The sequence below is a fragment of the Scleropages formosus genome, chromosome 10 (genome assembly GCF_900964775.1).
Source record: "Scleropages formosus chromosome 10, fSclFor1.1, whole genome shotgun sequence".
Classification (NCBI taxonomy): Eukaryota; Metazoa; Chordata; class Actinopteri; order Osteoglossiformes; family Osteoglossidae; genus Scleropages; species Scleropages formosus.
Genome location: NC_041815.1, coordinates 8,684,308 through 8,712,024, shown reverse-complemented (window position 1 = coordinate 8,712,024; position 27,717 = coordinate 8,684,308). Strand labels below are relative to the sequence as shown.

General features: G+C 39.3%; 1 protein-coding gene across 2 annotated transcripts; it reads left to right on the top strand.

The window, feature by feature from the left end:
* Positions 1-710: 710 nt before the first annotated feature.
* LOC108938263 (ribosomal protein S6 kinase beta-1-like) lies at positions 711-19,314 on the top strand. 2 transcript variants are annotated; one of them, XM_018758725.2, is made up of 15 exons: positions 711-870; positions 6,045-6,088; positions 6,504-6,624; positions 6,731-6,799; positions 9,725-9,872; positions 10,219-10,276; positions 10,501-10,601; positions 12,048-12,138; positions 12,424-12,514; positions 12,777-12,884; positions 14,167-14,229; positions 14,476-14,553; positions 14,645-14,752; positions 15,985-16,097; positions 18,347-19,313. In XM_018758725.2, exons 1-15 carry the CDS (start codon positions 802-804, stop codon positions 18,591-18,593), a joined length of 1,509 nt encoding a protein of 502 aa, XP_018614241.1. In that variant the 5' UTR covers positions 711-801; the 3' UTR covers positions 18,594-19,313. The 2 variants fall into 2 exon arrangements, with proteins under 2 accessions (XP_018614241.1, XP_018614242.1); XM_018758726.2 differs by lacking the exon at positions 6,731-6,799 and having other exon boundaries at positions 18,347-19,314.
* The last annotated feature ends 8,403 nt before the right edge of the window (positions 19,315-27,717 follow it).

Genomic DNA, 27,717 nt, shown 5'->3' with positions numbered 1-27,717 from the left:
CAGTGGAACACACTCTATCACTCACGCTATGGGTGAACCTGAACAGCATGTCTTTGGACTGTGGGAGGAAACCAGAGCACCCGGAGGAAATCCACGCAGACATGGGGAGAACATGCAAACTCTACACAGACTGAGCAGGAATCGAACCCATGCCCTCTCGCACCACCCAGGCATTGAGACAGCAGCGCTACTCACTGTGCCACTACCATAATTATTACTCTTATTATTATAGTAGTAGCAGCAGCACGGGCCTAACAGGGAAGGCTGAGACTTCCTTAATGTTGAAGCAAGCCTAATGTTTCCTCTCCCCCCAAATAATCTCCATAAAATATTATTGCTAATATCCTTTGTCCTTCAGTATCTGGCAAATTGTTACGCTGCTGCTGAATGGCTTTACTGCTAGTTTCACTAATGCCCAGGAGAGAGGTGGTCACAAAGTTGTTCTGGGAAATGTGTTTCTCCTATACCAACTTTTCCAATTTCATGCCCTTTTCCTTTGTTACCTTCTGGCTACTTTAACAATGTGTTCTTGTAATTTTTACTCATGGTGATTGGTGCGCGTTTTTCTGTGTTAGAACGCGTATTATTATCCGTTAAATTATGTGAAGTAGTAATTTTGTAGTTTAAATTCCCACTCCGCGTCTTCTCATCATCCTCAAGACTTCCGGTTGGTTGACGGTCTTATGCGCATGCGCACTATTACAGCCGGTTATGGCGGCTGAAGCTGTGCCCATGAGGTAGAGCAGCGGACAGCGGTATTCATTTCACCGGAGTGCGAGGTGAATGAAATAGTCACGAGCCATGGCTGGGGTGTTCGACATAGACTTGGACCAGCCGGAGGAAATCGTGTCTGACGACGAGCTGGAGGAAGTAAGGGGCCGTTTGTGTAATGGCGTGCAGTGCGCGTGTCTGTGGAGGCCTGGTGCGCGCGCTCTGCTCCTTCTCTCTCTCTCTCTCTCTCTCTCTCTCTCTGTGTCGGTCGGTCCCACTGGAGAGTCCCGTCAGCACTCCGCCGTCGTCTGTGACGTGTAGTTATGTGACAGAGTGTGTACTATTAGAGTCGGCTCGACGCGGGTGCTGTTCTAAGTAAACAGTTCCTTCGCTTCGGGTTACTTACTCTTGGTACATGATGTTACTTAAGCTACTCAACTTGTCTTGATGATGTGACCAGGCAGCTGTACCGTACGAAGGTAACTTTTCTTCCACTATTAGTTATAATTTAATTCGGATAGCCCTGTAGCCACCATTAGTTAATATGAAATAGCTGTACGACCCGCCCATCCACTACTGATTTATATTAGTTAACCCTACTCCCCCCCCCCAATACAGTTGGCACAGGAAGGCTGTTCATAACTCTGTTTGTTCATACATCCAAAGTCCCTTATATCACTGTGTCAGAATCAAAGTCCCTCAATTGATTTATTGATTTCGCGGACACCTTTCTCCCAGCCACGTCCACTGATGTTGAACGTGCCTTCACGGCAGCGGAAGGACTTTCCATAGACCTATGATTCTCCCACCTGTTAGTTTGTCCCCGTTTGTACACGAGTAGCCACCTCTGGAGTCGGATGAGAAATGCAAAGATGATCGGAACGATGTGATGGATGGGCCTGTGAAGTCGGTCCGAAAGAGATGCGTTTTGAGATGCTGCTTCAATCAGTGCCAGTTGTCAACCAGTTCATCCCATAGACACATGCTGTGCCTGTCAACTTATTGATCGCCAACGTTCAGCAGGACCAGGCAGAATCTGTGCAAGTGTGTTGAATTAATCTGATCCCACACACCTATTCTGAGTGCAATCTACTGTCGTCTAACAGCCGGGCATGTAAATGCCAGACGCGTTCACTGGAACACACAAGTTTAAGAAAAAAAGATAAGTGAAGGAAATATATTTAACTGCAAATATATTTTAAAATCATATCTTCAGAAATTCATCACCTGAACTTTCCTCCTAAAGGATCCAGTGTAGTGTGGTACTTGCTCATGTGCTGTGTCACTTTTTACCTTCCACTTTGCTTTCTTCCCTTTTTTTGTGTACTTTTTTACTTTTTTATTTAATTGTTGTGGTTAATCTGTTTGAGCAATCTCTGGCACAAGGATTTCCTTTGGGATGAATAAAGTTCTATCTTGTTTGAAGTGGCAATACATCATTAATATTAAAGTACACACACATTTTCTGAACCGCTTGTCCCATGCGGGGTCGCGGGGAACCGGAGCCTGACCCGGCAACTCGGCGTAAGGCCGGAGGGGGAGGGGACACACCCAGGACGGGATGCCAGTCCGTCGCAAGGCACCCCAAGTGGGACTCGAACCCCAGACCCACCGGAGAGCAGGACCCAGTCCAACCCGCTGCGCCACCGCACCCGCTTTAATATTAAGTAAAACCCCTCAAAATATTCCACTCTCGCTTTCCAAAAAGTATAGACATTTTGTGTGGGCTTACAGGTACCAATTATTTATTATTTTAGCAGATGCTCTTATTCAAAGCGACATGCAAACTAGTATTTAGCACACAGTTGTTCAGAATGGTAGATGTGCTAAGCTAAACTCCCAACAATCATTTATAGCAGAGTAATATAACATAGACTCCCACACAAACACAGCCCGGGCAGTTTCAGATTTCCTTATTCACCCGAAACGCCCCTTTGATCTGTGGGAGGAAACTAGAACACCTAGAAGGGTACCGAGCCGAAAGTTAATGTATTCGTGAATTTTATTTTTTTTGTGTGTGTGCTTTGTGTACATTGTTGGTATTGCAGTGAATTGCACATACTAGTTGGAGGCAAAAAAAAAAATCCAATTGTATGAAACACGGATACTGTCTTTCTGTTTTTAAGACCGTTTTCAAATGAAACACAAATAAGTAAAATAACTTTGCTCACTTGAAAATGCATCCCTCTGTGTGTGTGGCAATGTATCTGTAGGTGAAAATATTTTATAGCGAGACAAGGTCACAAATAAGGAGTGACATATTAGTGCAAAACAATGTATGGTACAGATCTGCTGTATGTTCATTCATAAACAACTATGTGTAGGCATGTACCACAGTGATTTGGTTGTGATCTTGTAATCGGATGGACCCTGGTGCACTTTTCGGTTCCTGCAGTCATAACCTTTGTCCGGGTACTTATACTGAATTGATACAGTAAGAAGACTCTGGTGCTTAAATTGACAGATTATTGTAAAGTTAAATACTTGACGCAAATAGCCTTCACAAAGATCTGTTAAATAAAGGTGGTTTTTGTCATGTAGTAGTTGATTTTATCCAAAGCAAAGTATATATTGGCACAGTGAGTAGCGTTGCTGTCTCACAGCACCTGGGTAGTGTGAGAGAACGTGGGTTCGATCCCCGCTCAGTCTGTGTGGAGTTTGCATGTTCTTCCCGTGTCTGTGTCAGTTTCTTCCATGTGCTTTGGTTTCCTCCCACAGTCCAAAGACATGCTGTTCAGGTTCACCCATAGCGTGAGTGACACAGAGAGAGTGTGTTCCACTGATGTATGGATGAGTGGCCCATTGTAAGTAGTGTATCTAGCAGTGTAAATCACCTTGGTGAATAAGGTGTGTGGGTTGATGACACTACATAGAGTTCATTGGAAGTCAGTTTGGAGAAAAACATCTGTGAAAATAAATAAATGTACAGTATACAGTAAAACAAAGCAATGTTTCTCCAGGACCATGGTGCTACATAGAAACAACTGTTACCTAAACAATAAATATAAATTTACATTTATTCATTTAGCAGATGCTTTCCCCAGAGCGACGTGTATATCATAGAAAATTTAATTTCTGCATTACGTTAGCAGAGTGGGAGAAAGAGAGAGAGAAGGACATAGTTGAGATGTGTGTTTCTTAAGTACAGTTAATTTTCTTCACCATATGCACTGGTATTCATCACAGGAGTAGCTGCATAAAACTTTACCAGAATATTGCTGATTCGTAATGGCCTTCCTAGGAGTTTGTTTTTTCCCCCCAGATACATTGAAACATTTACGTTACATTGCAGGAATGGTCCTGTAAAGGATTGATTTGAGCATGATCATGAACATGTATACCTATATTTTTTATATATATATATATATATATATATATATATATATATATATATATATATATATATGTGTGTATATATATATATATGTAAACATAATTGCATTTGAGAACTAGAACAAGAGGTTCTGTCATTTATTGAAATCTTTTAATATTCCTCAAGCCAGTCCACACACACTCTGAGTGACATTTTATCTAAACATTATTTTATTACTTTTTTTCAATATATGCTTAATGAAGGACCTTTTTGTGAATAGCTCAGCATTACCCTGTAGACTCAGAACGTGTGCTGTGTTGGGGGTCGTGAGATCATCATCAGAATCAGCAGTAAGGGAACCAAGATGAAAAAAGAAATTGTAAAATAACAAATCTTGAATACTATTGATTATATTAAACTTGCAGCTAAAACAGCCATATTGGATACTAATGTTAGAAAATTTATAACATTGTAAATATTGTTTGTGATGAACAGCTTCTGTAACATGAATACCTGTATCATTAATAAAGTTTCCCTTGTGATTTACGAGTCAAAGGTGACACTGATGTTCTAAAAATTGTCCATGCTCTTGCACAATTAATCACAATTTATGGTCCCAGTTTTAATAATTTGGGTAAGTGATAGAATCAGTAACGTTTGTTGCAAATGCTATATGTTGGTGTTCTTGCTGTCCAAAACACTGTTTTGGTTAAATCTTTATTGTAACTGATTTTAAATGAAGAACCAATTATATTTTTCTCCCATGTGAAATAATGGGAAAGAGTGCCCCGGGTAACAATTTTACGGAAAGGGTGATTTGATGGAACACATTAACCCCGTAAGGCGAAACATGCATGTATTCATCTGATACCTATAATTAAAAATATACCCCTGGTGTAGATGAGCAGTATGACAAATGGAGCAAATATGTTATCGCTAAGGAGAAAATCAAGTGTTTAAGATGCATGCGTGATATTGTAGCATGACAAATCTTGTCCGTCCGTGTACTTTGCGTTCGTTTTGTTTTTGATTCGAAATTTAAAAACAAAATGTGAATTACAATGCCTTCATTCATTTTTTGATTTAATATGAAAAGCAGAGAAATGAGAACTGCGTTTTATTGTTTCTGAGCGCACACACAAAAAGAAAAGGACTTGTTTACTAATTTTGTCTTTTCATTTTATCATACAAAGTGTAGAAATCAAAATCTCACAATACTGCATATGATGAATGTCCTAGAATGCACAATATTACCAATCTAACAAGTAGCCTAACTTAGAACTAGAAGCTAGAACTTCAGTGTTTTTTACATCTGCGCTTAATTAGCAATAAGATTCTTAAGAAGTAGCACCTGGAAAATCCTGCCGATTTTTGGTGGACATGTCATCCTCCCTTACTGTCACTCCTCTTTTGAAAAGCACCTAGTGATCCATATTAAACTCATGAAAAACTCGGAGCAACACCAGTGCATTCGATGAAGCTACTGATGGATTATGTGCAGTTTGTTAGTTTACATGTGGGTTGTTCAAGAATACCAAAAAACAAAATAACTGCCAAAAAATAAAACGGCAAGAAACTATAAATGAGGCATATTTTATATTTTGAGCAAAAAATGTTTTTTAAACATGGTTCATTCATAACTTGTTTTTCATTTTTAAAACAAAAAAACGAATGAAGGCATCGTAATTTGCATTTTGTTTTTCAATTTCAAATCAAAAAACGAATGAGCGCAACGTACATGGACCCTTGTCTTCCCAAAATATCTGTTTTTTTTTTTAAACAGTTTTAAGAGAAAACAATGTGTGCGTGGTTTTGTATATTGGACACTGAATCATTTAGCACAAAGTTCGGTGCTTCACTCCGTTTATATTCTTAATCGGAATTTATCATCATGGCAAAGATCCCTTTCATCTCTTAAGCTTTTTCACTGCATGTCAGAATATCAGACCCACATATGATGAACATAGTACATGTGTGGCATTGATGTGGTCTGATGCGCGGTGTTACTTTTGTTTTGCAGACTCAGCACAGTGAGTGCATGGAGCAGTGCAGTGGTTTTGAATTGTGAGTATATGCATCCGTGGAGTTAAATTTACCAGTAATGACTAATTTCTGTCTGCTGCTAAGCAGAAAGTAAAAGGAAACATGGAGCATTATTTCAGTAATGCTTATTTTCTCTTTCGCTATAAAGTTTATTACTTTTGTATTCATGGGTCAGCGAAGCAGTAAAAATGTTTTGTCATGATATTAATGATCATGGTAACTTTGCTGCCATGAAGATGTATGCGCTTAAGATTATTATGATGTTTCCCAGCCCATTTTCACGAACATTTAGGTACTCTTTTACAGTTTATAGAATTTTATAGATTCCAGTGACATCTAACTTAGGTTAGATTGTTGCAGTGTCTATCATAATGCTTGCCTGTTTTATCACTCATCGTCTTAATGACTGTGCTGTTACGGTATGTTGTATTTCTAGTAACATGGATGACTGTGAGAAGTTTGAAATCTCGGAGAACAGCGTGAACAAAGGAACTGAAAGCATCCGGCCAGATTGCTTTGAGCTGCTTCGGGTGCTCGGCAAGGGCGGTTATGGAAAGGTGAGATGAGCGCTCTTGTTTTGAAACGCTAAAGGACTCTTTCACTTATTGAAAAGGGATACATGAGTTTCCCCCCCCCCCTTTTTTTTTTTTTTTTCGCTCCCAGGTTTTTCAAGTTCGAAAAGTCACTGGAGCTGCATCTGGCAAGATATTTGCCATGAAGGTCTTAAAGAAGGTGTGTTTCCTGCTTTGTTTATATAGTGTTGCTTGAAACTATCTGGACTCCTTGTGTTCCTTAGTTTTACCATGAAAAAGTTATTTAATCAAAACCTTACGTGTGTGTGGTTATCAGTTCCATATTTTGGTTTGGAGTAAATCATGCATGTAGCATAAACACAGAACTAGTGCAGGTGCAAAGATAAGTGAACTCCAAGTTGCAAGGTAAGTAGAATCAGGTGTGTAAATCAATTTATTCATTTAAGTGTATTTAAATATTTTATAGAAGAATAACCATCCCTGTATGGTCCATATACTTTCAAGCAGCACTGTAGTTTTTTTTTTTTTTAAACTACAGTTATACCTCAAGATATGCCTATTCAAGATAAGGCAGTTTGATTTCACAAGGAGATTCATTTAAAACCTCTGCTTAAACCTGCAAACTATTTCTCTGCGCTTATAAGGACAGATTTTTTTTTTTTTTTACACATTATAATGCTACTTGCACTATACTAAACTCCTATAATCATTCACCCCTTTATGCAGCAGAGCAATGTAATAGTCTCTCTCGCTTACACACACACAGATTCCCACACGAGGCAATTTAGAGTGCCCATTTCACCTGAAACACATCTTTGGACTGTGCAAGGGAATCCAAGCACTTTAAGTGTACATAATAGCTCCAAAATAACCAAATGAGCACAAGTAAGCAGCCATACAGTATTATAGTAATTACAGCGTAATACATTTATTCATTTAGCAGCCGCTTTTCTCCAAAGCAACGTACGTCTCAGAGAAAGTTTGTGCATTACATTAGGAGAGAGAGACAATTTGACACACACACATACACACAGACTGAAACTACTTCTCCTGAAATGTGATTAAGTGAACTTAGTTTGTGTCTTTACACTTTATGCACTGATGTTTATCACACAAGTAGGTGCATAAAGCATAAAACTCAGACGAATTCTGATCACCTTACTACTTTTTTTTTTTAAAAATAAAAAGGTACACAAACATTTACATACAATACAGGAGTAGCGGCTGTGTAAAGGCTTATCTGGGCATGATCATAAAGTTACGGTGCACGAACATTTATACCATACGTGAGCTTGAGAGATCATGGGCGAGTCCTCCGTTCTTGACTTTTCGTGTGCGGGACTACCAAGTGAGCAGAAGTAGACGAGCGAAGGGGTCTGGCTGGGGTATAGCAGTTGATCAAGTCTTGTAAATAGCTTGGGAGCAGTTCCATTGATGCATTTGTAGGGAATAACCAGGGTCTTGAATTTGATCTGGGCAGCTATAGAAGCCAGTGCAGAGAAACAAGTAGAAGAGATACATGGGAACGCTTTGGCAAGTCAAACACAACTCGGGCAGCAGCATTCTGTATCAGCTGCAGAGGTTTCATGGCAGTACCCCCACCCTCGTCAAACACTTCAGCTCACGTCCACCCTTCGCAAGATGTGGAACCTCCCTGAAGATGCTTCCAACATGGGAAGCGAAATGTCGGAACCAGTTTCCTATATGACGCGGTCTCATCCAGAAGACTTAGAACCTCAGTCAGTTGACACTGGCCGTGGAAGCCTACGTGTTTTGAGAATGTATTTTTTGTTTACATTCATTTTAAAATTAGTTTTAATGTAGCTCAATGTTGGTAAAAATATTAAATGCAAAGTTTTGGAGAAAGTATTTTTGTTGTGTGTAGTTATGTCCAGGATCTTTACAGGAGCATACCAGTCAATATCTATTTTATGAAGCTTTCATTGATTATGTAGATAATAAAATTGAAGGTAGCTAGAAGCCGACAATACACATGGTTAAGTGAGCAATGAATAGAAGATGAAGCATTTTGATTTTGCCTAGCTTTGAGTTTTAATGTAGTTTTGGAGTTAATTACTAATAAAACTGTTACACTGGAAACTTGGTAACGTCACATCGCAAGTTGCATCCACTCACATTCCGTTTGCACTCCTGCATTGCTTTTAATCTATTATAGTTTTGTGCAAGGTTTTTCAGCCCCAAACCCGTTACAATTTCACAGATATCTTTTGTTAAAATTTTACTGATTGTGACATGGTAAAGGCAACTTTCAAGTTACAGACAAGTTTAAGAACAGTTTTTCTCTCAGTTGTGTTTGTAAGTTGAAGTCCAAGTGTATCCTTGCAGCCCTAGTCTAGAGCAGTATAAAAAGTGGGTAATATGAACAAACTGCAGCAGTTTATTTTATTCTTGCTTTTTAAAAAATTTTAAAGTGCAATAAAAGAAAAGTATATTATCGTTGGGCTAGTCTGAGTTGCCTTCTTCCCCGTGTGGACATTGGATAATCGTAATTCTTTATTGCCGGTATTTAGCATACCAGAACTGGTTGTGGTTTTGCAGCAAACATGAAACACAATATAACCAAATATAGACGACGAAAGACAAGACAAAGACGCTTTATTGTCATTGTATGCAAAACAATTAAATTTTGTGTGCCAACCCTCAGAAGAACAGCAGCAGAAAGAACACTTGAAATGAATAAATTAATAAATAAATGAGAATTAGCTGGAAACTTTGGAGTCCCCAGTCTTTAGCAGCTTTGGGGGGGGAGTAATGATAGTACTTCTGTGATCAGTTTTTTCTGGTTAGGCAGGGAGGGTGTAATGGAGACCACAGCTCTGGGAAAGAAGCTGTTCCTCAGTCTGTTGGTGCGGGATTTTATTGTCCTGAACCATTTGCTAGGCGGCAGTGGTTCAAACGGAGTGACTGGGATGTGTGGTGTCCTTGATGACATTGTACAAAAGACAATAGGACAAGACAAAAATATGCAAAAAATCACAAGTAGTAAATAAACGATGGCATTGTGGCACAGCTTGTTGTCTGATGGCAAAATATACCCCCATTCTTTCATTGTACTGTTTGTATAAAAGAAAATGTGTTTATCTTTGTGCTTTGTGTTTGTCAGGCCATGATCATTCGTAATGCCAAGGATACGGCTCACACTAAGGCAGAACGCAGCATCCTGGAGGAGGTCAAACATCCCTTCATTGTGGACCTCATTTACGCCTTCCAGACGGGCGGGAAGCTGTACCTCATTCTCGAATACCTAAGTGGTAAGTGACCAAGATGTGATCCTTAAAAGTTGTATTAAGAAGCATGTATTTTTTTGGTTTCATCCACCTACAAATGTCTAACCAGTGGAAAAATTTCTAAATAGTCCACTACTGAAGGATTCCACTTCAGAGTTTATCTGTCCTTTAGAATTTAAAGCAGACTTATAAAGGGCACTTTACAGGTGCTTGAAATATGAAAATGCCTAGACAGGTTTCATATGAAATGTAGATTGCACACTGTAAATAAAGTGCAGTGTATAATTGCCAGGTTTTTGGGTCAAATTATGGGTCAAAAATAGTCCTTTTTTGTAAACTAGATTTCTTAAGGGTGCCCCTTAATTCACAGGTGGGGAACTCTTCATGCAGTTGGAACGAGAGGGGATTTTCATGGAGGACACTGCATGGTAAGGCTTGAATGCAATCAGGCAAATGTCAGGTACATCAAATTCTGAAGTTCAGAATTTGATTGTTGGAGCAGAAACATCTTGAAACTTAGAGCTCAAGTATTTTGCAGAGCTTTGCTTTATCGGACCTTGAAATATTTTAATTTTCTCCCTACACCTAAAGCACTAAATTAGCCATGAAAGTAGACATTCACAAATAGGCTCTGAAAAGACTTTACTTGCAGCTTTTATCTAGCAGAGATTTCCATGGCTCTTGGCCACTTACATCAGAATGGCATCATCTACAGAGACCTGAAGCCAGAAAACATCATGCTCAACAGTCAAGGTAATTCATCCTTGTCTTTAAACATTGTGCTTTCCCTCCTCTTTTCCCAAGACTGGTTAATACACTTTGTACAGCTTAGGTAGATAGCTTATACTGTAAATACTACACATTCATTATGTAAAGGTACAGTTGTTGAAGTTTACAAAACAGAACAAATAAACAATCAGTAGGGAAGAACAAGAAATGGGTCATCCCACAGTGAATGTAACATTTGCAGTAGGAGCAACAGGTAGCGTAGTGGTTAGAGCTGTTGCCTTTAGACCCAACAGTCGCAGGTTTGAATTTCACCTCCAGCTGTAGTACCCTTGAGCAAGATACTTAAGGTACACCATATATTGCTTCAGTAAAATTACTCAGCTGTATAAATGGGTAAATCACTAAGTAACTTTGTCAGTCGCTTTGGAGAAAAGTCAGATAAATGCTTAAATGTAAATGCTCTCAAAATATTAAACTGAGTAAGCACAGAATACAAAATGCTATGTATTATGCATGTGTGTATGTATGTAATCAGAATGAGTTTTATTGGCCAAGTGTGCTGACACACACAGAAGGAATTTGCTGTGGTTCTCGATGTTTCCAGTATTTACAGACAACAATCAGCTGACACTGTAATCAATCTTTGTACAAAGGAATAGTGAAAATACAGAAGTAACTAAAAATTGTCACAGAAACACTGCAAACAAAATGATTAAGGAAGCACTTAAGGATTTTAATAATAAGGACATGGTACCAGAGTAAATAAATCGTTATTTTCAAAGTCAGCCAGGCATTCCCACTACTCCTGTAGTATGTTTGGTCAAGGTTGTTCTCGTGAATTGATACTATAAGGATACCTTGCTGTAAAAATGGATAAATGTCACACCGCCTTGGACAAAATGTTCACCTTTAATAATGGTAAATGCTGGATAAACTGTAGCTCAGCTACTTTAATTCGCATCATTGCCACGTGGCCAGTCTGCTTGGATTTACCTTAAGCCAAAGCTGATTGCAGAAGACCTTTTTTGATTTTAATCATGGGCTATGTGTTGCAGCTTGGGTAAATAATTCCTACAATAAACAATTCACACAAGGAAGCTATTGTGACTTTTTTAAAATTTTTGTCAGCACAATTAAAACATATTATATTGTAACACAAGCATTTCACTGTAGTTATGACATACTGGTTACCACCACAGAGCTATCGAACATACCTTCCAGCTTGCTGTCATCCATATGCTTGCGTCTCACACCTTAAATCAATGTCTCACCTGCACAAGAAACACCAACAAAAAGGATTAAATTCAAAATTGGGTCCAGGGGAGCTTTTAATTTGTTTTTGGGATAAAAATTCCCCAAACGATTTCCTGAAAGTTGCCATGTAGTAAAATGTTGTTTTCACTTTTCTGTTGACTGTTGTTTTCTGTTGACAACTGTTCATGCCCCCCCCCCCCCCCCCCCCCATGACAGGTCATGTGAAGCTGACAGATTTTGGCCTTTGCAAAGAATCAATCCATGATGGAACAGTCACCCACACCTTCTGTGGAACCATAGAGTACATGTAAGTTTCACAATCTACTTGTTTTTGCTTCTTTTTGCTTGAGACGGGGGCGCGGTGGCGCAGTGGGTTGGACTGGGTCCTGCTCTCCAGTGGGTCTGGGGTTCAAGTCCTGCTTGGGGTGCCTTGCGACGGACTGGCGTCCCGTCCTTGGTGTGTCCCCTCCAGCCTTACGCCTTGAGTTGCCGGGTTAGGCTCCGGCTCCCCGCAACCCCGTATGGGACGAGTGGTTCACATGGTGTGTGTGTGTGCTTGAGACAGAATGTAAATACATAATCTCTATCCTAGGGCTCCAGAAATTCTGATGAGAAGTGGACACAACCGGGCTGTGGATTGGTGGAGCCTGGGAGCCTTGATGTACGACATGCTGACGGGCGCGGTAGGTGTAAGATTCCTGAGATCAGGGTTCATTACATCTTCTGTTTTTTTACACATTAGCTGTGCATCTAAAGAGTTGTGCTTCCCATTTTAGAAATGCACTTTTATATTGAAGCTTTGCTACAGAGAATTGTTCCTGGTCTGATTTCGAGCAGTACAAACCTTTAAAAAGTAGTTTGAGCCCAAAAGATCTGCTTGAATCAAGTTTATTTAAAAGCAGATGTAGGAATTCAGTTGATGATGATGTTTTTCCCCTTCCCTAGCCACCTTTCACAGGTGAAAACAGGAAAAAGACTATAGACAAAATCCTAAAGGGTAAACTGAACCTCCCACCCTACCTCACACAGGAAGCCCGGGACCTTCTAAAAAAGGTATTGAGTACTCTTTTGCAGTAATAGTTATCGGTGATTCTATATTCCTGGTGTCTGTTACAACTGCTTTTTGTCGTGCGCTGTGTCTGGTTTCCTGCAGAGTACTGATTTAAGAACTCGAGCTGAGGCAGCCATTGAATACTAAGCCCCTCGTTTTTCCAAATTCAGGTGCTAGTTTGGACCCGAAACTCAGTATTGTGTGTTTGTTTTCACCAGTGACTCTGGGCCAGCGTGCCTGTGTCATGTGTGACTTAAGGACTTAAGTGTTGAATTGGATTTTTCTTCCCTTTTTCTTCTGGCTCAGAACTCCCATCTAGGTGAGCCTTTGGACATTCATTGGCTGCTCCAGATCCAAAAGCCTCCTCCTTTAGCTTGGTTTTTTTTTTTTTGTCGCAGCTAGACTGTTCAGAATAATTGAATATTTCGCTTAGATTTATCTGGTGAATGAATGAATTCAAAATTTTTATTAATCTTGGAAGGAAATTCACTTTGATTGCAACAGAATACAATATGCAGCATACATGCACCATTCTGTATGTGTGTGCATATTGACACACTTGTAAAGTAACCAAACATATAAATATGTTTAAAAAAAAAAAAAAAGTGAAATGAGTTAAAAATGTTAAGTGAATGGAGGAACATTTAAATGGAAAAGAGGAGATTGAAGTGAGATTTGCAGGATGTGGTGGGACACAGAGAAACCTCAGTGCTGCTAGGAATTGAATTAATTCCATGATTCAAATTATGTTGACTTGGATGTGTTAGAAGTCACATATTTAGTCATTTGTTTAAATTTATAACAGCTGTCATAGAGCTAGTTGTCTGGTTATAATATTCCCCCTCTCTATTTTCTGAGAGCCTTTGAAAAAACTGAATTAGTTTAAAAGTTCACAATCTGTTAGCCTGTAAAGTACAGCTCTCTTAATTGTCAAAGGCACAGTAATAACAAAATGCACCAACTCTTCAACTTACAACTGATCAAGTCACATTTACCACTAAATCACTGTTGCTCAAAGGATAAAAAATGTAATCTGGAAAAATACACCAAAATTCGTGACACCATAAAAACTGTTTAATACAGACGCCTCCAATTCGGCATTTAGCTTATCATTACATTTTGTGGTTTTAATACAGCTTTTCAGTCAGGTGTCATTTGAAACAGAACCCAGCATACGTTTTCAACTGCTATTTGTGGGGTTTGACACACACACACACACACACACACACACACACACAAGCTGTAATTCTGCAGTTGTGCTCACCAGTTCTTCCTGTCTCACAGCTGCTTAAAAGAAACGCCTCTTCGAGGCTGGGGGCCGGACCAGGTGATGCCTCAGAAGTGCAGGTAAGGGCCACACAGTGATGATTGTGGGATGTGGGACTGATCTGCCATTTAGTCCGGTTGCAGTTCTAAGCACGTTCTCCTTTCCCAAGTTGGGACACGGTATTTATGGATCACTCGGGAATATGCTACTTCTGTTATACATTCTTATATATTACCAGCTTAATCGTCACAGAGAGACCCAGAGGTCGGCATGGTGCCATCTCATTGTAAGTGGTGTAATCATGAGTACCCCCCCTTTATTTTCAGAGCCACCTCTTCTTCAGACTTATCAACTGGGAGGACCTCCTTGCCCGCAAAGTGGAGCCCCCATTTAAGCCAATGCTGGTAAGCAGTGTTGCGATGGGACCCTTGAGGACAGGCTGTCCCCACCAGCTCAGAGCCCTGTTGAATGGCTTGTCCCCTTGTGCCCCTTCAGCAATCTGCAGATGACGTGAGCCAATTTGACTCCAAGTTCACCAGTCAGACTCCTGTAGACAGCCCTGACGATGCAACGCTAAGTGAGAGCGCCAATCAGGTCTTCCTGGTGAGGCTCTTAATTCATGTTTCAATAACATACAGGATTTTCAAACTGAAACAAGCTTGTTTTTATTAATACACTGGCTTGTCAATTTATGAACACTTTATAGCTGGGACCTGAGTTATATTTGTCATTTGATTTGTTCAAAAGTCCAGCGAGCACATCACATCGATAAGAGTAACAAATTAGGTGTCCCTCGCTTTATTCACGTGTAAAGGTCTATAAAAACTGATAATTGTAATTAATTAATTTGAATGTTCAGCATTCATCAGCATGTAGCTGTTTTGTTTGCTTCATTATCTATACAAATCAGTTAAAGTTTAGTAATATAGATGTAGCTCTGTTTACTTACTGGTTAGGTTTTAAAAAAAAAAAAAAAAAAACCTTAGCTATAATAAAACATGCTTTTAGGCTTCAGAATAGTTGGTTCCTGTGTGAAAAATGTCACCTACAATTAATTAAAATGCCAATCTTAAAGGTGTTTTTTTTTTTTTTTTTAAAATGCATGGCAATAACACTAACATATTTTGGGCTGTTTGTAACAAAATACTGTGTAAATGGGTAAAAAATTGTAAATAGCTTAGTATTGAATCTGCCAGTTCAAGTGTTTATATTTACTTGAATGATTGTGAGCAGTTAAAATTGTTGGTGTGAGGAAGTAGGAAGTGTATACAGTCCATGGTTTTGTTATGGAAGAAGTATTAAAAGTGCGGAGTCCAACCACATCCATTTGAACCCCTCTTGTACGCTATTGGTGTTTGTTTCCAGGTAGTGTAGGGGTTAATACTCCAGATTTAGACAGAAAGTAGCTGAATTGGCACCACTGAAGGACAAAACCGTTTTGGTTTGGAGAGACAACGTGAGTATATGTGTGTCCAAATGTGATACATGCAACGATGCTGCTGTGCAGGACGAAATACCTGTTAAGTGACTATGAAAAATACCGCTATACTGACCATCAGCCCCACGTGTGGTTAAAAAAAGTGTGTATATATCTTTTCACAAGCCTTTTTAGCAGTTTTTCATTTTATAGGACATTTATATGAGGGATGAATGTAGTGTTCAATAAATTGTAAACATTCTTTAAAAAATTGATGGCATCAGTGTTCATGGCACAAGGACCCAGCATACGTTTACATACACTTTAACCATCTCTGATTTTGTCATGCTGTATTGTATCACAAATACATTCAAAGAAAACTTTTTGTTCCTTTATGTGTTTTTTCTCTGATTCTCAGGGTTTCACTTATGTTGCCCCTTCTGTATTGGAAAACATGAAGGAGAAATTTTCATTTGAGCCAAAAATTAGATCACCTCGACGATTTTTGGGGAGCCCAAGAACTCCAGTGAGGTATATATATGTTTTTTCATAATAATAATCGTTTGTTTTCAGGTACAAACTTTTTTTTTTTTTGCTTTGTTCAGGCTTTTGAATATAATTTGGTGAATGCTGACAAACAAAAGTGCAATAAAGCTGTCAATCACGTGGTTGGGATGTGATGGAGCTGATCAAAATCTGCATTTGTCGAATGTGGATTTAAACTTCATAAATCCACACATAAGGTTTTTAATGAAAAAGAAAAATACCTTTTATAATCTGCATGCACATATCAATTAAAAGATAAGAAATTTATTTGGTTTCAACTTTACACACAGGAGTGTTTTTTAGCAATTCAAAAAACATTGGTTTATGTTCAAATTAAAAATTAATAAAAAATGTAAGCGTTCATTTATATCAGTAAGAGTATTTCTGTTTAACGTGAAACAAGCTGCATAAATGTGAACTTACGCAAACCATCTTGCACTATGCAAAAGACCACAATGGCATACACGGTGTGCAAAGTGCTACAAAGTAGGAATAATGCATTTTGCTGTGTAATCAATATGCCAATATAGGCGCAAATCATTGAGATGTGATTTGCATATAAGGGTGTGCATCAGTGCACATGTAGTGTTGTATAATCACTAATTGCCACAGTCTCACTCAAGTGCACCTAGACTTGCGGACAGCAACGCATACACATATAAATTAAAGCTTATTAAAACTCTGTTGTTTTCCCTACCTTTTTTCCCCACATTGAATTCATATCTGCCATATCAAAAAACGTTGATAAAACTTGACGGTTTTCACATCTGCCAAAAACGTTTTTCAAACTTCATCACATCCCTAAATTTAGTTTAATTCTAATTAAGGTGTCGTTCTCAGTTGATCTTGTAAAGAACGGAGACTGTGGGACCACAGTATGCGTAGGTAAAGGCATTGTGTGTCCCTTGTTTGTCTGTAGGCTGTGTTCTCGCCCACTGGCTTAAATCATAAACTACCAGGCTGCACATTTTCATTTTCTTAGAATATGCTGGTGTGGATGTTGGACACATGAACATTGCAAAGGGCTTATTTTTGGTAATGCAGTAGTCTACAATTGTTCATGTTTCAAACCAGTTAGGTTGTGTTGTCTCTTCCTGTTTCATTTATATGGTGTTTAAATGGGTTACATAGCCTAAGCCTGTTTTAAAGGCTTCGTTCCATGAAAAGCACACTCCTCTGGTGTTTTTGAAAGCATATTATTTTTTTGCAGTACAACTCAGCTGCATTTATATAATGTGCTTTGCATGTTAATACTTCTGTGAAAATATTTGCTTATCTGCATAATCCTTATCTCCGTTTGTTTACATTCCTGACTTTTGTAGCCGAGTAGTGGTTTATTCTGCCCAAATTAGAGAAATAGTTAGTCATCATTTATGAAATAAACAACAGTAAAAAATAATGCATGTTTTAGTCTTGCAGAAAAGACTATATGAGATATCTGGTTTCCAGGCCTTGTTCTGCTGTACATCTGTATGGTTTTTCTCCCCCCCCCCCGAGCTCAGTTCATTGGCGTTTAGTGAATCACATCGCTGAAATCTTGTTGAACTCAAAGCTCAGGACCTGCTATAATTATCTACAAACTGACCCCCCCCAAAAAAAAAGTGTACATTGTCAGTTATGATATATTAATTGCAGTAATTAATTGGTATCTTACTGTTTGCCTTTTGATCAGTTAATCACTTTTTACATTCTTACATTAAAATTGAAACCAGGTATGAATATAATGGCAGTTCCTTAAAACATTAATGTATGGTATCAGTCAGCAGCTAAGGCAAAGTTTTTACCCTGAATGGTTCCAGTAAATATTACCCAGCTGTATAAATGCATCAGTAATTGTAAGTAGCTTAACTTTGTAAGTTGCTTTGGAGAAAAGCCTCATAACTGAATCAATGTAAATGTATAGTCAAAAACAGAATACACATGGAATACATAAGAGGATTGAAACTACTTTGGTTTAAATGTAAAATAGTATTCTGAAAGTCAGCGCTTTAGGATTTAGTATGCAGCTGTGTATTAGATTTGGGATAATTATTGCACCCAAATAAGTTACCATTTGGAAACCACAGGTGATGTCGCACATTTGCCCTCAGTACTCGACCTAAGAGAACAGTAATAATGTAATAATCATTGCGTGTGAGTTTTATCATCTTTTATTAGTGAACACATAGTGGTACTTGTGTGCGCCTCGAGACCTTTGTCTCAATTAATTCAGCTGGTTCTGTTCTGCTCCTCAGTCCTGTGAAGTTCTCTGGTGGCGACTGCTGGACCCGATGCCTCAAGCAGCCCACTGCTCCATCGCTGCTTTCTCCCACAGAATTGGCCATGGAGGTGTCTTCTGTGGAGAATATGGAGGTGATGGCCAGTACTGAGGCAACGGCCCCACTGCCCATTCGCCAGCCTGGTGGCATTGGTTCCACACTGAAAACGCAAGCATATCCCATGATGGCCAAGAGGCCGGAGCACCTGCGCATGAATTTATGACCTCCCACCAGGCCTTTTTGTTTTTTTTTGTTTTTTTTTTTTTAAACCCACATCATAGGAAAGCCTGGCACCTACTCAATTGCACATGATCTCCCTTTCCTCAAGCAACTCCACCTCCCACACCATGTGGATGATGGCCAGGCATGCGACACTGAGCCAGATGCAGGTGGCTGCAGTGTAGTCTTGAACTTAGAACACATGCACGTTTCAGTGCCTCGCGAGCTGGATTAAGTTGGACTGCGCTTTACTCTGGATCCTAAAATACTTCTAAGAACTATATGCTTGGACTTACAAAATAATGTGCACCAATGTGCAAACTAAGAATTATACTGTGTGCCATTTCAGTTGATGAGTTTCTGCTGAACTTCCATGGCACAGATGAATATTTCACAGTATTGCTCTGGATGCAGTGCTTTTACATTCAGAATGAAATGATGCAAATCATTAATTTGAAATTGTAACCAGGATGATACTAAATGGACTCTCTGCTCAGGGGTTTCCCCTGAAAGTTGTTTGTGTCTTCATTGTTTGATAAAAAAAAAAATGCAGCCAAAATGCTATTAAGACAGCAACTCAGTACATTATGGCCGCAATAAAACGAGAATGTTTAATTTTTATATATTCTCACTTTTAATCTTGCATTAATTTGTACCCCCCCTTTATTTCTCTGGATTTTTGTTGAACCATATGACTTGGGTGATGGGATGGGTTGATAAAATTATTGTACTCTTGATGTGAAGACAAACATTAATGGTATTATTTTCAGTTGTATGCAATAAAACTGACTTTCCATTATATTAATGGTATAAGCAATTAATAGGAAGGAATAAGGAAAGGAAAACACCAATAAAATGAGTTTAAAAATATGCAGTTGAACATCTACAAAAACAACAGGCTTCTAATTGAAGGCAAAAGTGATATGTGAGTCAGCTACTGATGATTGTAATGGAGCATATGTTAAATGTAAGATTTCAGGAACAAGGAGGGAGCTTTTTTTTATATTCTTACTCAGCATAGTTATTAAACAACAAATTCCTATGTAAGATATTAAATGTTATTTGCATTGAACAGTGCACTGTTAGCTGTTTTCATGATAGTAACCAGTATAATTTGTGTGTCTAAACCAAACAAATGGACAAATGGCTCTGCAAAGTACAGGTAGTCCCCAGATTACGAACTAATTCTGTCTTCCTCAGTCTGTCTTTGCTGGGTTTTGATGTAAGTCTGAACAGTTAGGTATGGTGGGTATCTAACTTTGTCAGAAGTTTGTCTATAGTGTTATCGTGTACCTTTCGATGCATAAAAAACAAACTTTGGATACACTAAAACATCTTTAATATAAAAATACAGTAATATGGTGTAATGATATAAATGTAACTACAGTATTTATAGAGACATGGAAAGAGATAAATGTTACTACTGCGATGAACAGAGGACACGGAGGAAACTGAACCCAAGTTCAGGATTGTTTATTCAGAATCAAAGGATTAGACATGTTCTTGTAGTTGGGGATAGGCGAATGGTCGGTCGATCGGCAAACTGAACAGAGGCGAGGATCCAAAATTGTGGTTGAGGGACAAGGCGGTCAATCGTTATCAAAGAGACGTGGAACAGGACTGGAGAACGATGAGGGATAGGATGTGGAAGAGCAAAGCGAGGTAGGTTTAAGAACGCAGAGGGGGCGGTTGTCTAGAGTGAGATTCCGCAACTGGGAAGAGGTTGAGAAGTGTCTTTAATAGCCGAGTGTTCCGACTGAAGCTGCTGGTTGAGGGTGGGCTGTGGTCGCTACAACTACAGTATTTATAATAGCGAGAGAAAAAGTGTGTGTGTGCGTGTGCGCACGCTCATGCAAACCATTAAAGAAACTTTGCTTTTCCAATGTTCGTTGGCGTTTCACCTTTTTCCAATTGCTTTTATTATTTCCACTTTAGTTTCAATCGTGATCATTTTCTTTTTCTTAGATGCATCACCATCACTTCCATCACATTTACATTTTGGTGCCATGGTTAGGAGGGTAAAAACAAAATAATTAAAGCCAAATACAGTAACGCAAGACACTTAACAGCAACGTGGTCCGACTGAAAGGAACGAAGTCTGTCCTACCTCAGGCCCACTCACCCTGCCCACAAGCCAATGAAACACTGTAACTGCAATGTTTTGATGCGTGTCGCAAAGTACCACCTGTTTATTACAAACCATTGTATGCAACTCGAATTTTGAATGTAATAGGTTTAATTATGAAGTTATTTGATTGTTACTAAAAGGTGACAAAAAAAATTAACTTCCGGTCAGTAAGGGGGTGGTTTGTAACTATGGGTTGTACGTAAGTCGGGCATTTCTAAGTCAAGGGCTGCCTGTATTTCACTTTTCGCTGAAGGAAAGGTTTCTTCAGTGTGACTTTACGATAATCTTGTCCGACACATTTTCTCAAACTTCTTCAGTTGTGGTGTATCATGCCTTGAGTCAGAAATCTCAGGAGATATCCAGAGCATCATAGAAAGCATCACAATTACTGGAGCGTTAACCACAACTAGATTCCTTAAAGCTCTCCAGCCCACAGAGCTTGAATATGGTATTTCCCAAGCTCTGCATCATATTACATGTTCTACATGTCCAGACCGTGGTGTGAGCATAAGGAACATGTTTTGAGCACTTGGTTTTATCCATTTGTATACAGTGGCTTGATCTTTTTTAAAACTAAAAGACCTAGTAAAGGGTGTGAAAATGGGCAAAATCCTAACATTTTTTGAGTCTTTCACATGCTTATGCTTCTTGTTCAGATGTACTTAGACGGTTGCAATCAGTTATTCACCTGCAACAGGCCTGTATTCACTTGCAGCTGTGTGTTGTCTTACCAATGTACCGCGGTTAAACAGAGTATATTATATTTCATATTCAGACCTAGAGCTAGGTTTTTAGATGTTTTTTTTTTTTTTTTTTTTTACCACATTTCAGTTTTTTCAAGTTATTGGCTGGCCCATTTTCAGGGGAGTAAAGAAAAACAGGCAGTGAATGTTTTTATTTGCTTAGTCTCTGTATTTCATTTCTGAATTGCCAAAGTAACTTTGAATTTTTGTTTTTATTCCTACTGTTTGTTCTTCTTTGTTTTTCCAATGTTTTAATGCAAAAGAGGAGATATGATTGTATTCTGTGAATTTTGACTTAAATTGGGAATTCTTCAGTTTTACACAACTGAGAAGAAGCATCATAAAGCTTCCTTTCTCCTTTTTCCATTTTCAGTCAGCAGCTTCTTGAGTGACTCAATTCCTTTCACCCTTTCTTATCCAAATCTGAAATTTGTATATTCTAGTTTGATCTCAGCTGTTTGGTGTCTAAACTCCAGGCACCTGGGGTTACAAAGTTCTACCATGCTGTGCTCTGTTTACCATTTTAGAGATGTGCAGAAGTATTCCTTCACAAGCTCAGTAAGCTTACAGTTCTTGGCCAGATAGTTTATGGTTGTACTATTCCTGTTGGTTCTACAGTGCTGCTCAAAAATATGTGAACCCTTTTTGTCCCTTAGAGTTGCCACAAAATGGTAGTAGTGAGACCAGTTTGATCAATTTGAAGAGCGCTTAGCCATCAGGTACATTGCTCAGGTGTCACCACGGGAAAGTAGCTCTTCTTGACCCCCGAGCTAATGGTTAAAGCTTGCCCTATGTTGCTAAAGATCTGTTTTTGATCATATGATACAAAAAACCACAAAAGGCGTTATTTAATGAGAGGAGGTCTTTCCATCTGACATAATAGGTGTGTAATGACTAATTCCATATGTTGCTTTAGAGGATATTATGCATGTAGGAGAAACACGGAAGTACTGCAAGTGCCAAAATAAGTGAACCCCAAGTTGTATGGGTTAAACCAAGTAGGTAAGTAGAATCGGGTGTGTCAATCATAATCATTTATTAATTTTTTGTTTATTTTAAGATTTTGCACAATTAGAGAATTACTATCACTGTGAGGTTCAATCAACACTGCATTTTGAGCAATTTTCATGCAGATAAGTTTTATTGTGTTAGAGTGGCACTGAAGTGTTCGTTGGTGGTTGGTACAGTTTAAAGCGATGTTCATCATCTTCTTCTTATGCCTTCCACCCCTCCTGGGGAATTGGCCACCAACAAAGGTTCTCCAGGCGTCCCTAAGAGCAAAGATGTCATGAAGTTTCCTTGTTGGCATTTCTGTAGCTGGAAAGTTTTTACGGTGTGGGGTAGCTAGCCCCATGCCCAGCCCTCCTCCTTTCTCAGCCGGGCTTGGGACCGTCCTTGGCGATGTTAGATGTGCATCATGCTGATGTATAAATGTTGACAGCTCAGATTTTGCAGTTTTCAGAGGTCACATGTTCTGCCTGCAGAGAGTACGAGCAACAGGCAGAAGGTCTAAATGAAAGACTCTGAACATCAGTTACGCGTAAACAAGACTCAACATACTCAGCCTGTTAGATGATGGGCAAATGTAAGTATTTACAAACTTCCTTTGTACACTAGGTTTTCTACTTACAAACACAGTTGGGCCCAGATATCTGAACTTAATTTGAACAAACCAACCAGTATATGACAACGAATAAAATCTTAATAGTAAAGACATCCTTTGACTTATTCACAGGATAGGTTTTGTGAAGAAGCTCACATGAAGCTGCTATGGATGAAAAATTCACTGTAACATGTTTGTTTATTCCAGTTTCATCAGCCCGCTCATTGTATGCAAGGTTGCTGTGTTCCAGAGGTTATTCTGGAAACATAGGGTAAGAGGCAGTGTACACTGTACACATTTATCATCTTCTGTTAAATAGAAACAACAAGTTCAATATTTGTCAGCATTTGCTCACTTTCAGTTTGCTTTATTATCAAGGCAATGAAGTGTAACAATACAGACATACTTTGATTTATCCATGGGGTAGGTTTTCAGAAAGTCTTGGATATTGCTATAATAAAGAGTACTGAATTTTACTGTGATTCCCTGATGTCCCATCTGGGGTGTTCACTAACTAGCCCTGCCTCCAGGAAAGGCTCCGGAACACAGCAACTGAATTGGACAAGTGGTCAACAAAGTGAGTGAGTGAGAATATAAAACTCTTAACATTTTTATTAACTTTGAGCTGTTTTAAATTAAAAGAAATTTAGTGATAATAAAAACACATTGTTGTGACAATCTCTTTATTGCTATTTCTTGACTAATTCCTCCCATAAAAATGTGCAATATTTTTCATATTGTTACTGATCTCCAAAGCTCAGAAACACTGGGGAAGTAAGTTGAATTAATACAGTCCCTCATTCATATTCTGTTGGAGTTAGTGTTACTTCTGACTAAGAACTGTACGAGGAGGTTGCATTGCAGGTTGCAGGTTGAATGTTCAACTTATGGATTTTTAACAATAGAAAAATCCATAACTTGAACATTCAGTACACACATATCCAGAGTATTTGGAGTAAAGCAAAGAGTTTTTTCTAAACACTCTTTGGCCTTGACTTTTGCATTTTGAAATCACTTGCATGAATTTTATATTGACTCACAGAGAGTTTGACCATGTGGTGCCTTTCATTTTCCTCCCTGAAAGTTCTTGCTGAGGAACTGCAGGTAACTTTTTAAATTATTTGCACAGTAACTGTCTAGTACTATTCAGATAAAAAAAAAAAAAACTAAATTCACTTTCAGATGTTAAGGCACTGGAACTTTAACCATTTAAATGGCTTTGTAAGCCACTAATACTTGGTTTTTAAATACTGGCTGGGTAATTTCTGAGAAAAAGTAAAGTGATTTTGAGTTGATATCAACTCTTGGCAATGAAATATATAGGCTGGCTCCAGAATGTTCAGTCCTCCACCTGTTTTCTTAGGATTGAAAGGGGTGCATCCTTCTGTTTGCTGGCCATCTTTTTTCCTCCACCTTTTCAGAGCATTACAGACTTCTAGGGGAACCTAGCCTTTGCATGATGTGCCCAAAGTATTGTGCCTCCAGTGAGACTTCTGGGCTGAGAGTACGTGAACCCTGTAGACATGGTTTTTATTGTTGTGTAAAATATTGAAATAAACTTAAAATAATCTAAATCTCAAATCTTAAAGAGAACATACACACACACACATTTTCAGAACCGCTTGTCCCGTACGGGGTCACGGGGAACCGGAGCCTACCCGGCAACACAGGGTGCAAGGCCGGAGGGGGAAGGGGACACACCCAGGACGGGACGCCAGTCCGTCACAAGGCACCCCAAGCGGGACTCGAACCCCAGACCCACTAAAGAGAACATATAAAATTAATTAATGATTCATTTACACACCTGATTCTACTTTGTTTAACCAATACAAATTGGGGTTCACTTATTTTTGCACTTGCACTACTTCGGTGTTTCTGCTACACGTATGATTTCCTCTAAAGCAACATATGGAATTGGTCAGTACACACCTATTATCTCACATGAGAAACACTGATTCTCATTAAATAACCATTCTGAGGTAAAACTAAGGGACACAAGGGCTTCACATACTTTCAAGCAACACTGTACTTGCTACCTTTGCTGCAATAAGTTATCGCACTTGTTTGTTCATTGTCCTTCCTTCCCTCCTGATCCCTGGTACCCCTCGTCTGTTACACCTTCACCCAAGGCCATCTATTAATCAAATAGTTTAATGAACACCTCCGTTCAATTGTTTAATTTTTCAGCAGGTTAACATTCCAGTAAAATAAGTTTTTACAAAAAACTATTAGTGAAATTAGGGGGTGCGGTGGCGCAGTGGGTTGGACCGCAGTCCTGCTCTCTGGTGGGTCTGGGGTTCAAGTCCCGCTTGGGGTGCCTTGCGACGGACTGGCGTCCCGTCCTGGGTGTGTCCCCTTCCCCCTCCGGCCTTACGCCCTGTGTTGCCGGGTAGGCTCCGGTTCCCCGTGACCCCGTGAGGGACAAGCGGTTCTGAAAATGTGTGTGTGTGTGTGTGTATTAGTGAAATTTTGTTTACACTTTATATGTAGTCTGTGGTGTACATGTGCTGCAACTTACACTGATAAAAAGAGCATAGGTCATCTGCAAATTACCTTTTTTGCGTTACAAAGCTGAGAAGGTGGACTTAGACTGTTGGAAATACGAGTGTTAACATGCACTGTATTGTGGAGGTGTGGACATAGATTTATATGGTGCAATAGTTGGCAAAAACTGAAAGAAAAGTGGCCTCCAACCTTTGTGCAAATATTTTGGCTAGGATCTTAACGTCAAGAACATGTCACAAAGATGATCCGTGGTCTAAAGGGTCTTCATGTTCTTTCAATATAAGGGATATAGAGGCCTGATAAAGAGTAAGATGGAATGTCTTAGACAAAATGATTCTGTAAACACTGATGTTAAAAGAGGAGTCAGCTGTGCTGAGAAGACCTTGGAGACTTTGTCTGGAAACCCATCTGGACCTGGAACTTTTGTAGACTGAGTTCACGTAATGGCTTCAGAAATTTAAAATTCTGAAGGAGTTTCATCAGGCTAGCTTTGAGATCTACTGACAAAGCAGGGACCTAAAGAGTGTAGAAATGTGTCTAGGGATTTATTGTCAAAAACGGATTCTGAGGTGTATACTTTAGTGTAGCATTGCTAAAACTATGTGTTGAACTTGCCAGGATCTGTGATGACTATCTTTGAAATATAGATTTGGGACATTTGCTGAGATTTTATAGATGTAAACCAGTTATTGATCCACATCGTCCATCTAGTCTCTTTCTTTCATGCTATGGGACCTGCCTGTCTCTTTTTACTAATGTTTCCCATTATCACTGATACCTGTTTTTCTCCTTATTCCTCAGCAGCTAATGCAGTCCTTGTTTATGTTGCAAATTACATCCCTCTGGGGTGAAGTTTGCATATTCTATGTGGGTTTCCTCTGGGTGTTCTGGTCCCCACCCACAGTCCAGAGACATTGCGTTTCAGGTTAAGTGGTGACTCCAGATTGCCAACAGCATGTGACTATATGACATTACATTTACATTTATTCATTTAGCAGACGCTTTTCTCCAAAGCGTTGTACATTTCAACAAAAATACAAATTTGTGCATTACATTAAGAGAATGAGGTGGGTGTGGTGGTGCAGCAGGCTTATTCAGTGCCTTGCTGTTTGGCAGGTCTGGGGGTCAAGTCTTGTTTGGTGTCTTGAGATGGACTGGCATCCAGTCCAGTGTTTACCTCCCCCCCCCCCATTTCAGCGGCTCCAACTCGCCATGACCCTGTTTGGGACAAGCGGTTGTTGACAATGGAATGGAATGTGTGTGTGTGTGTATGTGTGTGTGTGGGGGGGCTACTATGCAATGGACTGGCACCCATCCACAGTGTTCCCCTGTTAGCCTTGCATCCAGTGATCCAGGATAGGTTCCAGACCACACCAACCCTGACAAGGACAAGCAGTTAATGAAAGTAAGTGTCCCTGAGTAGTGATGGGGTTTTTCTATTTAACCAACATAGTACACCATATACAGTATTTTGAGATAGCTGGTAGAGTAATGGTTAGCGCTGCTGCCTTTGGATCCAAAGGTTTCAGATTTGATTCTCACCTCTGGCTGTAGTACCCTTGAGCAAGATACTTACCCTAAAATTACTTAAGTAAAAATTACCCTCCTGTATAAATGGGTAAATAATTGTAACCTTAACACTGTAAATTGTTTTGGAGAAAAGTATGAGCTAAATGAATTAAATGTAAATGTTTTACTTCTAAGTTCGACATAGCGTGATGTAAGGCTAAAGATTGAATATAACTACATCACATAAACCTAGTGAATGTGATACCAACTGACGTTTTCACAAAAAAACTGAATAAATATAACGCTTATTATGGAAAATACAATGTAATTTCTTCACTAAGTCAGGGGTGCCCCGTGGCAAGGGTGAGTAAAATGGGTGTAAAGTGCGACTGTACTGTACTCGGAGTTAATACTCAGATGTAGGTATTACTGTATTGGATCTTTCTCTCTCACGCACGAGTGTGTGTATGTATGTATGTATATGTGTGTGTGTGTGTGTGTGTGTGTGTGTGTGTGTGTGTGTGTGTAATCCTCGCTTGCTGCGCTAGTCGGAGCTGTACTCTGCTCTACTGTGCTGTGTACTGTGCCCGCGCTGCTGTGCCGAAGCTCGCGGCTCTGGAATGGCGGTACTCAACAGCGC